The sequence below is a fragment of the Umbelopsis ramanniana genome, assembly GCF_025399195.1.
Source record: "Umbelopsis ramanniana AG unplaced genomic scaffold K450scaffold_7, whole genome shotgun sequence".
NCBI classification, from domain to species: Eukaryota; Fungi; Mucoromycota; class Umbelopsidomycetes; order Umbelopsidales; family Umbelopsidaceae; genus Umbelopsis; species Umbelopsis ramanniana.
In genome coordinates this window covers 438,708-449,764 of record NW_026252093.1, presented here as the reverse complement: position 1 = coordinate 449,764, position 11,057 = coordinate 438,708, and the positions used below count along the sequence as shown (strand labels likewise).

The window sequence follows — 11,057 nt, the reverse complement described above, 5'->3', positions numbered from 1 at the left end:
GTAAGCAAAGTAAATTTTTTTCAGCTCTAGCGCATTCGAGCATTTTAAGGACGAGTTCCTGAAGGGGGAGTGCTCAGAGAGGGGCTACACCTGATTTGCGTGCAGTAATCGTTAAAGAGTGATTTTATTAAATAGAAATCTATTGGTTGGTATGTAAAGTGCTTCATGGTTATTGCAATGAGGTGGGGGTATATATATCAGTTACAACTTTGTTTCCTGTCTAGGACCAGTGCCATCTGTGAAGTTGTTTTTTACATTAGTAGTCTGAAAGTTATCATTATGCGACGTAAAATAAAAGACCAACCTATCCAGTTGCGCATGCGAGTAATGCCGTTGATAGGATTGGTAGGAGCGTTGGTAGAAGTCGACGCGCCTGGCGTCGCGTTTGCACCAGCTGTCGATGTACTTGGTCCACCGACATTGCCACGTCTTTCCATTAATACGTAGTGCATCTGCATACGAAGACCATGACACAATGCCCTCAAGCTCTGCATTTCTTCTTGCATCCGTAACGTTTCAGTCATCAAAGCAACGTTTTGCTTTAATTCTAGGGAAGCTATATTTGCCGTGATTGTCTCAATGTCGTTTTTGAGTCTTTCGTTGTCCGACATTATGATTTCTTGAGGTGATAGTGGTACGTCGTTCAGATCAGTAATAGGTTCGTCGTCATTGTACATATCCTGAGATCTGTAAGATTGAAAGTAGGAAGGAAACATAGCCGATAACGAATCCTGCATATGTGAGACTTGAGTATTTATACCCTCAAGCTGTGAGTTAAGGGATTCGTAGCCTCTTCTAGCGTAGTTTAACTCTTCATGAAGAGCATCCTCCCGTTGTTTCTGTTGATATAAGAAGTCTTTAATTCCTTCATATGCGCATTCCTTTTGGTGGATCGTAGCGAGATTTTTTCTGGCTCCTATCCACTTGCATCCAAAGGGGGACAGTGTGCAAGGTATCGGATGTTCTGGGCACTCCCCCAAATGCTTCATATGATCGCTTCTCACATTGGTTATTTCACAATGTGGACACTTTACAATTTCTGCTGGGCATAGTTCATGATGATCCTGTAACATGGACAATGAGAAACAGAGGGAATATATTCCATATGCACATTAGGTTATTTACCTCCAATTCAAACGCTCTCATTTTCTTTCGGCACATCATACACTCTGACATCCGATATCGACAGGTTTCGACATGTGAATTCATATCCTTTTTCAATATTAGCTCTCCGCATTCTTCTAGCTCACACGGTAGCAAAGTGTATTCGCAGTCGTTTTTTAGATGGTGCTCTATCATATGTCTCTGCCCAACATGGTTGCAGCCAAAAGACACTCGAGGGCAATATGTTTGGAGCTCATTCACCATGTTGTGAATGATTTTAACGGCTGTTTTCAAGTCCGATAAGGCAAGAGGGGAGCGATCTACGGGGCATTGTGAAGCGCTTTCAAGTGCTTGATATATACAAGATTCGCAAAAGATATGACTGAAGTTCAAGAAAAGGCTGTTGTCAGTGAAACGATAAAAGCTTTGATGGGCAAATCAAACTTTGAGCTGTCAAACAATACCGACCCACAAGGAGATGCCATGGGCTCTACGAAAGGAGCATGACAAATGCAACATATCAAGTTTGCGTTAACCGTCTCGGTGAAAGTCAAGTTATGCAAATCCACTTCAGCCATTGGGTCAGTATGTGACATCGTAGGAAGGAGAGTTATCCGTGACTAAAGTATAGCTGGGTAAGTAGCCGAGATGTGAGTGCTAAGGAAAGTGATGATCAACTCCGCTACTAGACCATGTGACATTCTTAGCGGGAGGGAGCAATCGGCAACTTCTCAAGTTGTTATTTTTCAGCTTTAGAATTTTTAGCTACAGCTGAGACAGAGCGGTTGCTCAAGTTGGGTTCCGAATGTCCCAAGGCAAAGTTCACCATAACATTAAAGTGTTTCTTGTCTCCACGCTAACGTTTCACATAAGCTCTTTGGTTGGTTTTGTCAGCAGAAAATAACCTAATTTTTGGTGGCAAACTGCCTTTTTTTTTCTGTGTGGGGTGGGGGGGGGACTTGCTATACTGTCATCAGTCGACGTCAGCTTTGTTCATGACGGCGCAAATTTTGGCCCACTGTCTAAGTTCCCTTTTTTTGGGCCATATTTTTCTCTCTCGGAGCTCACCACCATCTTATTAACCTCTCTGTCTTCTTTATTGCAAAACCACCTTTTTCCCTTAAACTCTTCTCACTTAACTTTCTCATACCATGGCCAAAGAAAAGGTTGCTAAGAAGTCTGCTGGAGGTAATATTGAACTGCCCTTGTTCTAGTAATATTAAACGCGTTCTTTGTCTCGCTCACACCCGTTTGCCCTATAGTTAAGAAGATTACTCCCTACAACAGGTTTATGAAGGTAAGCACTGTACATGCTATGGGCCAAATAGCTTCTTTTACTATACCCATACGCGTTGAATCGCGTTCTCTGGCGTCCTCTATATAGCCCCATTAGCGGTGAATATGAGATTGCCCATCTTTTAGCCGCGATTGGTGCAACTCCCACACTCAGAACGTTGTGATACTAACACCCAAAAATACGCAATGATCTTCGCGCAGACTGAACTCGCCAAAGTAAAGGCTGAGAAACCAGGTGTTGCGCATAAGGAGGTAGGGAGATTAGTAGACCTAGCCGGTCTTTTTGTCAATCTTTGATATTTGGAAATATACTAACATTTTCACTTTTCTCTTTTGCGGGGAATTTCTTTCGAAATTCTTTTTGTAGGCGTTTAAGCTTGCCGTAAGTACTACCACCACTTATCGGTCGTGTGATCCCTAAAGAAAATAATAATAACGCTTACCTTGTAATCTTCTTTTAATCACTTTTCTCTATATCCAGGCTACGCGTTGGAAGGATAGCCCTGATAACCCGAAGAACCAGGCTACCAAGTAAAGAACACGAATGGACACAAACTTTCTAAAAAAAAAAATTTACAACAGATCAGTCTGACCAAATCGATGGCTGGCTTTGTCCTTTTCTCTTCTTATTATATGTTATGTTATGTTGCCAAATCCGCTCTTTTTATTCCTATAAGCACCCAGCCATTTGCTGCTTTCTTTTTTTTCCACTCTTGACCATGTTTCTTACGTGCAGTCATTATATTCGTAATCACAAAAAAACCTAAAAAAAAAATATATCCCATATTTGTTTAAAGCTCATGCGGTAGTGCTTGTTGGTGGAATAAAAGAATTACGGAAAACTAAACCCCTTTATGATGTTGGCGTTCCATGTAGTCGTGTAGTGCCTTCTCTTTCGAGATCGGTGCCTCATCTCTAGGAGATCAGATTCTTTAGATGGTCTTTTCGCGACGGCAGTCACATGGCCACTTGAGAAGTAAGTTTAGGCTGCACTCTCCACATTGAGAAAAAAACCTGGTGTGTGTCTTATATCAAGCATCTGTGTTCTAGCCCAGCAACACAACCGATCTTTTAAGGTCGTGCTCAATTTGAGATTCATTCACGACTAAACATACCAAAATATTTGACCTAATGTATAATGGCTATAGGGACATTGTTGGCTTGACTGGAAGTCAAGCCTGAGATCATTTGTTGTCCCAAACGTAGTATAGCAAATATCTGTTTGAAATCAGGCATGAAGGTCAAAACGCACTTTGCTACATCTACTGCAATTCTAAATACGGTGTGGGGTGGCGGTAAACGGAAGGTTATTTCTTTTCGCCCAGGAAAAGTTATCCAGCCACTACTTTATTCACTGACTAAGAGATACAAGCCATACGTTTTTCCGACATTCTTATTTGTTACTTGTTATCATACAATGTGTTAAGTAGCAGGGTAACAGGCTGCGCCTATTTGCGGTACCTTAGTATCTTTGTTGAACCACGAGTCTCCTACCGACGGTTTTTTTCTCCCATACTGGGAAATGGGGAACCATGCTTCTGTAGCAGTGATGAATGCCAAAGTGTAGCTCAATACTGTTCAGGTACATTTCATAATTGTATGTTGTTACTTCATATGTTGCGGTTGAAAGTGTTTTATCCTCGCTTTGAAGGTCACTTTTTGCTGGTAAGCTGGAATATTAAACAAATTGGTGGTACTGGTCTCCTGTAACAACACCATAAGACAGCTTAATATTGTATTTTCTTAACAAGTTACTCTCTACATGTAAAGCGCAACAAATTTCGAACTCTGCTAAATACTACAGATCTCAGTCGGTGCCAGTATTTGCAACGCGGCAGCCCAAAAAAAATTAAAGAGAGCCGTGAAAAATTTGATTGGCCATTTGGGTCGTCCTTTTGGAAAATGTCGACGTCAGCATCTCCAGGCGCCTTTTGTTTACGAGAGCTAGCAAGTTTCGTTCCTTTGTAAAGTTTTCCAGTATGGCGTCCCAGCTCACCCGTATGGCCTTTGCAGCCCCCAAGGTATGAAGCCTAGCAGCCCTCTCGACCTCAACTTCGACATTTCATGTACACTCGTCACATTATCAACATGCTGACTCCATTTCTTTTTTCATTGCACAAACAGATGGCTCGCAGCTATGCTACCGCCCCTCACATCAAGGTATAATTCCATTCTCAATTTGCGAGTGTTTACGGCATAAGCTACAGCTCGAAAACGTGAAGCCTAAAATCTTCAAAGACTTTAGCGATGTCGCAAACCAACCTTTTTTACGCCAGCATTAAGTTCCTTTGACTGATTGCATTCGTTCATTGATTTTTCTTTAGGCTCCTTTGACTTTGTTCGGATTGGACGGTCGTTATGCCACAGCTCTTTACACTGCTGCTGCTAAGGAGAATGTTCTCGATACCGTTGAGAAGGAACTCAAGCAAGTCTCAAGCGTTGTTGCCAAGGACAAGAGCGTCCAAACTCTTCTCGAGAACCCTACCCTCAACCGCTCCACCAAGAAGCAAGGTGTTCAGCAACTCATGAAGTCTGGAAAGTACTCTAAGATCACCTCCAACCTTTTCGAGACTCTCGCTGAGAACGGTCGTCTTGCCGAGACCCAAAAGGTCATCGCTGCCTACCAAGAGCTCATGAGCGCTCACAGAAACGAGCTCAACGTTGTCATTACATCCGCCAAGGTAATGACGTGTTTCTTTTCGTGAAGAAGCTTTATGTTTCTTGATTCTCTAACCTTTGTAATGCTATTAGGAACTCGACAAGGCCACTCTCAACAAGGTTGCTGATGCTCTTAGCAAGGGTACCGTTGCTGAAGGCAAGAAGTTGATTATCACCAACAAGGTTAAGCCCGCCATTCTCGGTGGTTTGACTGTTGAATTCGGTGACAAGACCATTGACCTCTCTGTCGCCAGCAAGGTTACCAAGCTTAACAAGCTCATCTCTGGTATGTATTTGCTTACTCACAGTGAGGGATAAAAATCTCGGTGAACCTACCTGTGTAGACTACTTGTATATCATGGGCTAGTAGCTATGCATGCAGACTACATGTTTGGTACGGCCACTGAATAGGGAATCTAGCGCATAATACTAACATAATCACTTTTTTTTCATTTTTTTGTTAGACTCCGTTTAAAGAGAATGTGTTTATGCTGTGGAACTCTTAGACAGACAATTGTTTTTGTTACCGCGCAATTCTGTGTTAATAGAAAAAGATTTACTTTGCACTTATGATTGAAAGTTTTTGTTTTGTTTCCAGTGACTTTTAATTATATGGAGTTTGGTAGAATATTTACATAGAGTGTACAAGTACAAGCGTAGGCGATAGCATAATTCAACTTGGTTAAACGTCGAATTGCGGAATAAGAAGCACAATGTCAAGCAGTGCCTGACAGCAAAGGAATATAATTTTGCTTATAGCTGAATAGCGGGTCGATTGGTATCTTCGTCCATAGCGTTAGAGGATACGTACTGACCCTCCTGCTGCCACATATTGAGTGAATACAGAGATGCCTTAAAGAAGGTAAATACAAGTGACATTTTCTTTTCCAGTATTCGTAACTTGTCGATCAATGCTACTACTTCGGCGTCGTTCGTCTCTGCCACTAATTGGTTCATCTGACGATTCATGGCCATTTTAATGATCAGAAAATTTGGTACTAGCATACGGCTACCACTTAAAAACATGCTTACTTTTTTAATGTTCTCAACGAGAGCTTGCGTTTCACTAATGATGGCGTCCTCTACCGTTTTCATCGTGTTTTCTGTTGTATTAAAAGCAGGGTAGAAATTTGTCTTGAGACGCGATTGATTTTGAGGTCGACTTCCAGACAGTCACACGTGTCGCTTTCCTTCACATTCCTCTAGATCAAGTTACCATGGCATCAGCAGCTGCCACCAAGGCAATGGAGCCTCTCACAATGTATATTGTCGTTAGAAAAGATCTTTCAAAGGTGAGAACAAAAAGTTTATAACAGTAACTGAGAAAAGCTGTGGGCTGACTCTGCTATGATACGTCCTAGTCTTTGGGCTGGAAGACTGGCAGGTAAATATTTAATTTGCTAAAAGCGAGAAGTCATCAACTGTTCCTCGGGGGAACTATAGAATTTGAACTACCCTAAACACCTTAAATCATATTCGTAGCGTGATATCTCAAGGATGCCATGTCAGCGTAGCAGTCTTGGAAAGATCCCGACACGAGAGCAATACGCAAGCATATTTACAGGATTTGGAAAATATGCGGAAAGTAGTATTGGAGGTACTGTATTCATTTTGCGATGCTGTTTTCTTGCACACCTCTAACTTTTCAATATATAAGACCAAGGACGAGCAATCTCTCAAATCTCTAGCCGCCGTCCTGGAGCAGAATGATGTTACTCACCACGTTTGGATCGAGCAACCTGAAAACTTCCCTACCGCTTTGGCAACAGGACCTATACCAAACAGAACGGGAGATGTTTTGGCAGCTTTCAAAAAATACTGTTCGCTATATCGATAGTAATAAAGACGATATCAAAATATATTCTAAAAGCCTGAGCAAGTCGCATACTGTATTGAAGCTATGCCAGTGGCAGGTTGAAAAATGCAAAATGTAATTAAAAGAACATGGTAGTAAGAAGTGAAAAGAAAGAAAGGAAGATCGGAAGAAAGGAAAGGCAGTGGGTATTGAGTGTGGGCAACTCGATAAGCATTAGAATAAATGAAGTGTTTGGTCCAAAATTATAAAACGGGCTGTGGGGATGTTCGTATTAAGCAGCGAAAAAGAGCAACGACGTTAAACAAGCAGCACTTGAAAGGAAAATGGGGTACGACCAATTAGGGGGGCATTATTTTTGACCTTTTCCCTTCTTAATCAACCACTGCAATGTAATGTCGATATTGACTTGATTTTTGGCAGAAATAGAGTAACACGACACTTCTCGGTTGGTAATCGTCTTCAAGTTTCTTTTGAAACGCAGGTATGTTAATGATACACTCATCGGAGGTCATAAACAACCGGTTAAAGAACTTTGAGAAACTTACAGAATATCAATCAATTCATCCACATTCAAAGCGGTAGGCAAATCATTCTTGTTACCAAGAACTAGGACTGGAATGTTGGAAAGCTGGGGTTTCTCCAATAAGCTCTTCAACTCTGTCCGTGCTGCATCTATCTTGTCATGATCTGCCGCATCCACAACAAACCTGATAGATAGCAAGGCTTGTTGGTTACACGATATCAAATGTGAAATATTAGCCAATAATTGGATCCTTACACAATGGCATTTACTCCTCTACAGTATCTCTCCCACATGGAACGGAAACGTGGTTGACCACCGATATCCCATAGCTTAAGGGTAACAGACTGTTCAATAAAACGGTTTGTGAGAACAGGAATGGCTCAAGCTCAGTGGATGAGATTAGTGTTATCATGCAAGCACTTACGCCTTTTGTGACCTTGCGCATGTTAAAGCCAACAGTGGGGATTGAATCCTCGATGAATTGTCCCGACTATGAAAGAAGAAAGTGTGAGTAAAAAAACTTTGTGCATGAAGTCATATCATTCTATAGCAAGCTGTTAGAGTAAGGCATAGTGCAACTATAACCGGAGCCGTCAAGTCAGCTGAGTGATAGCGTACTGCGTGAGCACCATACGACTATCGTGAAAAGCACTTATCCCATCTGGCAATGCCACTGAAATGAATTAGTTTTCAATGAGAATACATACTGCAATGACGTTGACAAGTGTGGTTTTTCCGCTGTTTTGCAAACCGACTAGTGTCAGCTCCATTTCAGTCTAGCGGACGAAGGTAAGTATAGATGGTAAAAAGCAGGTTTGACGACAAATGAAACGGTGATTGTTGTCTACCTTGAAGAACAGGCTGCGAAGCCATTCAAGAAGCGATTGAATGATGCTCGCCATTAATGCGTAAACAAAGAAAGCAAAGTGGAAAAAGCTGCTGTTGAATGGAGAAAAAAAATTACAGAGGTTTGTGCTGGAGCGACTGCAAACGGTGCTGAGGCACTCTGTGGCATGTCGCACAAAATCGAAACGACGACCTAAATTTGATGACAAAATTAATGTATTTTGGCCAATCAACTCATGGTCAATTCATTACATTTTTTTTTTCAAAGAGATTTGGAAATGATACAATGTTCTTTGTGTCGATAAAGGGAAAAGAATGTGCTTCAAATAATGATTTTTTCGATCAAACAGAAAACGTATTTGGAGTGAAGATAAGGAGACTAGGTCAATGTGATGAAAGTAATAGGCATAGACCAAAACATATACGTACCCAAAGAAGGTAGATCGGGATTGATGCAAGTTTCATTTACCTCGGCAGATCATTGACACTTTAAACTAATTTTCATTGGTTAGCACCTGGAAAGGAAGCCTATAGTTGCTATATTGTTGGTACGTAAGGTGTTTGAATTCACATCTTATTCTAAGATCATAAGACATATCAGGTTGTACTTACGGTTACGTATGAATACGAACCGAAGGACAACGCCATGTTAACCAACAGCTGCGAGCAAGACAAAATCATGTCTACGTTATCTTGCAACATATACTGGTGAGAAGAAAAAAATCATAATTTATGTGGTTTGATGCCAGTTACATATCTGTGCATTTGGCGTCGCTTGGTGCCACATCTGTCGAGTTGTTCAGGAGTAATTTGAAATCTCTTTTACATATACTATCTCGGTGCCTTTCAGACCGCAGAACGGTCTCCTTACTGTGAAGCATAAATCTTCAGCGATGTGCTTTGATGTGTAATTTCTCTCTTGAACAATCGAAAGTTGCATATCAATGCAAAGCGCAAACAACGAAAAAGGCACACGTAAATATCTAAAAAAATAAATAAGCACAACAGTTTATAAGGCAATGCAAAGCTTGACGTAAAAAGGTGAAGTAATTCCTTGGTATAAAAATGCAGCAATTTGAACCATCAAGGGCAATGAGCTGTGGCATTTTAAACAGCGATTTTTTTTTTTGGACATTGTCGAATTGTCCAGATTTCGCGTGGATTGCCTTTCACCTTCATTGCCAAAAAAAAAAAGCAAATCAATGCCAAAGAAGTCTGATCCCAGTGCGAGGGCAAAGAATGCTATAGCAGACAATCTACAAATATACCAACATATGAATTTTCTTCACCAAGCTGCCATTTTATTATCCAGTCTACCAGTAGATTCTCAAACTGCGGATTCGTCAAATACCCAGCAAGCACCAAATACTCACGACGTAGCAAGCAGAGACAATTCAGCTATAATCAATAAGACCGATGAGCCAGCCTTAGCTCCTCTATCTCGGTATTACTGTAACACCATGAAAAATATCAGCAAAAAATTGGTGCTTCGCCTGTAAATATCTCAAACAATTAGACGATATCAACCAGAAAGCGATGCGATGATAACTAATGCATTTTTTTATATCTGTAGAGATCCCAACGTTAAGCGATCAATTTGCAAAAAGTGCGACAATGTTTTGATACCATCCGTCACTTCTGATGTGCGAGTCAAATGTATGCTCTAGTTACATGTTATCTTTGCACCATTTGATCCGTTTGTCTTAATCTGACCACCATTATCACTTGTATAGCTCGACCGCATAAAGGAACTGCTATCACTTGCAAGTCTTGCAGGACACAGAGGCGATTGGTAGCCAAAAAGGGCTATGAACTCTGGACATCCAAAGCCAATGTGCATCTGGTAGAAGAAAAGAACAAAAAAAATTAGATTCTTGAAATATAGATAATTCAATTAGAATACAGAACTTTATATAGCTGGCTGTATAAGTCACCATTAATTACTCGCAGTTGGATAACAATTGATGCTTAGAGGCGGAGTTATATCGACATTTGGCTGATTGTGATAATGAGAGGGAATGAAATACTAAAATATGATTGGCCCACTCTGTTTGCCGCTGATTGGTCTGAGCTGTCCACGTCCACAATTCGCGACCGTTTCCTCATCTCCATTTCCCGCACCTTTTTCCTCTTCACTTCACCATGAGCTCTTCAAGCACTAACGATTCCATCAAGGAACAAATTCAAGAGTTCGTTGATGCCCCCAAGAACTTCTTCAGTGAGTATAGAAACAATCCTGTACAGATGAAAGTATGTTTGATCTATCCTGTACTCAAATCTTATCTCCCACCAATTTACAGAGGATGGAATGCAGTTCGTCAACCGTTGCACTAAGCCCGATCAGCGAGGTAAGATCAATATCCGCTAGCGCACAAGCTGGTGTATCAACTCAAGATCGATCCATCGGTTTGGTTGACCAGATGGAAACTGGATCTTAGTAATATGCTATTTCGTCGATACTAACTCATTGCTTACTTCAACAGAATTCCTCAGAATCTGCCAAGCTGTTGGTATGGGATTTGCTGCCCTCGGTGCTCTTGGATTCATTGTTAAGGTACGTTACTGGTGATGACGGGGTCGTGTTGGTAAACGCTCCGTTCAGTTAGAACGCAAATCTTCCGGTGATTTGGCGTTGATTGGATGTCAACCAATATCAAGTCTATGGAAATCAGATCTTTCATTCATGGCACTAACATGTTCATACCTTATTTAGTTGATTCACATTCCTATCAACAACATCCTTGTGGGTGCCGCATAAAGGCGAGGAATACAATCTATGCCTCTTGTTCAGACTCGGTTTGACTGAAAGTTTTC

The 11,057-nt window shown here is 41.2% G+C and overlaps 8 protein-coding genes across 8 annotated transcripts; 5 read left to right on the top strand and 3 right to left on the bottom strand.

Moving 5' to 3' along the window:
• Nucleotides 1-39: 39 nt before the first annotated feature.
• On the bottom strand, nucleotides 40-1,705 carry K450DRAFT_225891 (uncharacterized protein). Its single transcript, XM_051586461.1, has 3 exons — nucleotides 1,573-1,705; nucleotides 1,126-1,486; nucleotides 40-1,064 (listed from the first exon to the last, which is right to left on the bottom strand). The coding sequence occupies exons 1-3, from the start codon at nucleotides 1,698-1,700 to the stop codon at nucleotides 252-254; spliced, it is 1,302 nt and encodes a 433-aa protein (XP_051448011.1). The 5' UTR covers nucleotides 1,701-1,705; the 3' UTR covers nucleotides 40-251.
• Nucleotides 1,706-2,135: 430 nt separating this feature from the next.
• K450DRAFT_225882 (uncharacterized protein) lies at nucleotides 2,136-3,255 on the top strand. Its single transcript, XM_051586460.1, has 5 exons — nucleotides 2,136-2,292; nucleotides 2,367-2,401; nucleotides 2,602-2,652; nucleotides 2,768-2,782; nucleotides 2,882-3,255. The coding sequence occupies exons 1-5, from the start codon at nucleotides 2,256-2,258 to the stop codon at nucleotides 2,933-2,935; spliced, it is 192 nt and encodes a 63-aa protein (XP_051448010.1). The 5' UTR covers nucleotides 2,136-2,255; the 3' UTR covers nucleotides 2,936-3,255.
• A 961-nt stretch (nucleotides 3,256-4,216) lies between these two features.
• K450DRAFT_225868 (uncharacterized protein) lies at nucleotides 4,217-5,688 on the top strand. Its single transcript, XM_051586459.1, has 5 exons — nucleotides 4,217-4,421; nucleotides 4,525-4,560; nucleotides 4,725-5,081; nucleotides 5,152-5,344; nucleotides 5,536-5,688. The coding sequence occupies exons 1-5, from the start codon at nucleotides 4,380-4,382 to the stop codon at nucleotides 5,562-5,564; spliced, it is 657 nt and encodes a 218-aa protein (XP_051448009.1). The 5' UTR covers nucleotides 4,217-4,379; the 3' UTR covers nucleotides 5,565-5,688.
• Nucleotides 5,581-6,316, bottom strand: K450DRAFT_277881 (uncharacterized protein). The gene is made up of 2 exons (XM_051593274.1): nucleotides 6,091-6,316; nucleotides 5,581-6,015 (listed from the first exon to the last, which is right to left on the bottom strand). The coding sequence occupies exons 1-2, from the start codon at nucleotides 6,151-6,153 to the stop codon at nucleotides 5,812-5,814; spliced, it is 267 nt and encodes an 88-aa protein (XP_051448008.1). The 5' UTR covers nucleotides 6,154-6,316; the 3' UTR covers nucleotides 5,581-5,811.
• On the top strand, nucleotides 6,276-6,895 carry K450DRAFT_268925 (uncharacterized protein; the record flags this gene model as incomplete). Its single annotated transcript, XM_051592897.1, has 4 exons — nucleotides 6,276-6,350; nucleotides 6,420-6,442; nucleotides 6,541-6,655; nucleotides 6,716-6,895. The coding sequence occupies 4 exons, from the start codon at nucleotides 6,276-6,278 to the stop codon at nucleotides 6,893-6,895; spliced, it is 393 nt and encodes a 130-aa protein (XP_051448007.1).
• Nucleotides 6,896-7,059: 164 nt separating this feature from the next.
• K450DRAFT_225857 (uncharacterized protein) lies at nucleotides 7,060-8,378 on the bottom strand. Its single transcript, XM_051586458.1, has 6 exons — nucleotides 8,246-8,378; nucleotides 8,105-8,173; nucleotides 7,822-7,887; nucleotides 7,653-7,741; nucleotides 7,420-7,581; nucleotides 7,060-7,341 (listed from the first exon to the last, which is right to left on the bottom strand). The coding sequence occupies exons 1-6, from the start codon at nucleotides 8,297-8,299 to the stop codon at nucleotides 7,224-7,226; spliced, it is 558 nt and encodes a 185-aa protein (XP_051448006.1). The 5' UTR covers nucleotides 8,300-8,378; the 3' UTR covers nucleotides 7,060-7,223.
• Nucleotides 8,379-9,386: 1,008 nt separating this feature from the next.
• K450DRAFT_225853 (uncharacterized protein) lies at nucleotides 9,387-10,201 on the top strand. The gene is made up of 3 exons (XM_051586457.1): nucleotides 9,387-9,738; nucleotides 9,817-9,899; nucleotides 9,977-10,201. The coding sequence occupies exons 1-3, from the start codon at nucleotides 9,446-9,448 to the stop codon at nucleotides 10,111-10,113; spliced, it is 513 nt and encodes a 170-aa protein (XP_051448005.1). The 5' UTR covers nucleotides 9,387-9,445; the 3' UTR covers nucleotides 10,114-10,201.
• A 1-nt stretch (nucleotide 10,202) lies between these two features.
• K450DRAFT_225848 (uncharacterized protein) lies at nucleotides 10,203-11,009 on the top strand. The gene is made up of 4 exons (XM_051586456.1): nucleotides 10,203-10,461; nucleotides 10,544-10,591; nucleotides 10,727-10,797; nucleotides 10,957-11,009. Exons 1-4 carry the CDS (start codon nucleotides 10,386-10,388, stop codon nucleotides 10,999-11,001), a joined length of 240 nt encoding a protein of 79 aa, XP_051448004.1. The 5' UTR covers nucleotides 10,203-10,385; the 3' UTR covers nucleotides 11,002-11,009.
• Nucleotides 11,010-11,057: the final 48 nt, after the last annotated feature.

Excerpts from the sequence above, each read along its gene's own strand:
- K450DRAFT_225857 (XM_051586458.1), bottom strand. The coding sequence starts at position 8,299 with ATGGCGAGCATCATTCAATCGCTTCTTGAATGGCTTCGCAGCCTGTTC. Across the intron at positions 8,174-8,245 it reads TTCGCAGCCTGTTCTTCAAG|ACTGAAATGGAGCTGACACT; the intron begins GTAGACAACAAT and ends TTCGTCCGCTAG. Across the intron at positions 7,888-8,104 it reads CACTTGTCAACGTCATTGCA|TCGGGACAATTCATCGAGGA; the intron begins GTATGTATTCTC and ends CTTCTTTCATAG.
- K450DRAFT_225891 (XM_051586461.1), bottom strand. The coding sequence starts at position 1,700 with ATGTCACATACTGACCCAATGGCTGAAGTGGATTTGCATAACTTGACT. Across the intron at positions 1,487-1,572 it reads CCCATGGCATCTCCTTGTGG|TCATATCTTTTGCGAATCTT; the intron begins GTCGGTATTGTT and ends CTTGAACTTCAG. Across the intron at positions 1,065-1,125 it reads TGAGAGCGTTTGAATTGGAG|GATCATCATGAACTATGCCC; the intron begins GTAAATAACCTA and ends TCCATGTTACAG.
- K450DRAFT_225882 (XM_051586460.1), top strand. The coding sequence starts at position 2,256 with ATGGCCAAAGAAAAGGTTGCTAAGAAGTCTGCTGGAG. Across the intron at positions 2,293-2,366 it reads TGCTAAGAAGTCTGCTGGAG|TTAAGAAGATTACTCCCTAC; the intron begins GTAATATTGAAC and ends TTTGCCCTATAG. Across the intron at positions 2,402-2,601 it reads CCTACAACAGGTTTATGAAG|ACTGAACTCGCCAAAGTAAA; the intron begins GTAAGCACTGTA and ends ATCTTCGCGCAG.
- K450DRAFT_225868 (XM_051586459.1), top strand. The coding sequence starts at position 4,380 with ATGGCGTCCCAGCTCACCCGTATGGCCTTTGCAGCCCCCAAG. Across the intron at positions 4,561-4,724 it reads CTACCGCCCCTCACATCAAG|GCTCCTTTGACTTTGTTCGG; the intron begins GTATAATTCCAT and ends ATTTTTCTTTAG. Across the intron at positions 5,345-5,535 it reads GCTTAACAAGCTCATCTCTG|AGAATGTGTTTATGCTGTGG; the intron begins GTATGTATTTGC and ends CTCCGTTTAAAG.
- K450DRAFT_225848 (XM_051586456.1), top strand. The coding sequence starts at position 10,386 with ATGAGCTCTTCAAGCACTAACGATTCCATCAAGGAACAAATTCAAGAG. Across the intron at positions 10,462-10,543 it reads TGCCCCCAAGAACTTCTTCA|AGGATGGAATGCAGTTCGTC; the intron begins GTGAGTATAGAA and ends ACCAATTTACAG. Across the intron at positions 10,592-10,726 it reads CACTAAGCCCGATCAGCGAG|AATTCCTCAGAATCTGCCAA; the intron begins GTAAGATCAATA and ends TTACTTCAACAG.
- K450DRAFT_277881 (XM_051593274.1), bottom strand. The coding sequence starts at position 6,153 with ATGAAAACGGTAGAGGACGCCATCATTAGTGAAACGCAAGCTCTCGTT. Across the intron at positions 6,016-6,090 it reads TCGTTGAGAACATTAAAAAA|ATGAACCAATTAGTGGCAGA; the intron begins GTAAGCATGTTT and ends ATGAATCGTCAG.
- K450DRAFT_225853 (XM_051586457.1), top strand. The coding sequence starts at position 9,446 with ATGCCAAAGAAGTCTGATCCCAGTGCGAGGGCAAAGAATGCTATAGCA. Across the intron at positions 9,739-9,816 it reads AAAAAATTGGTGCTTCGCCT|AGATCCCAACGTTAAGCGAT; the intron begins GTAAATATCTCA and ends TTATATCTGTAG. Across the intron at positions 9,900-9,976 it reads TTCTGATGTGCGAGTCAAAT|CTCGACCGCATAAAGGAACT; the intron begins GTATGCTCTAGT and ends TCACTTGTATAG.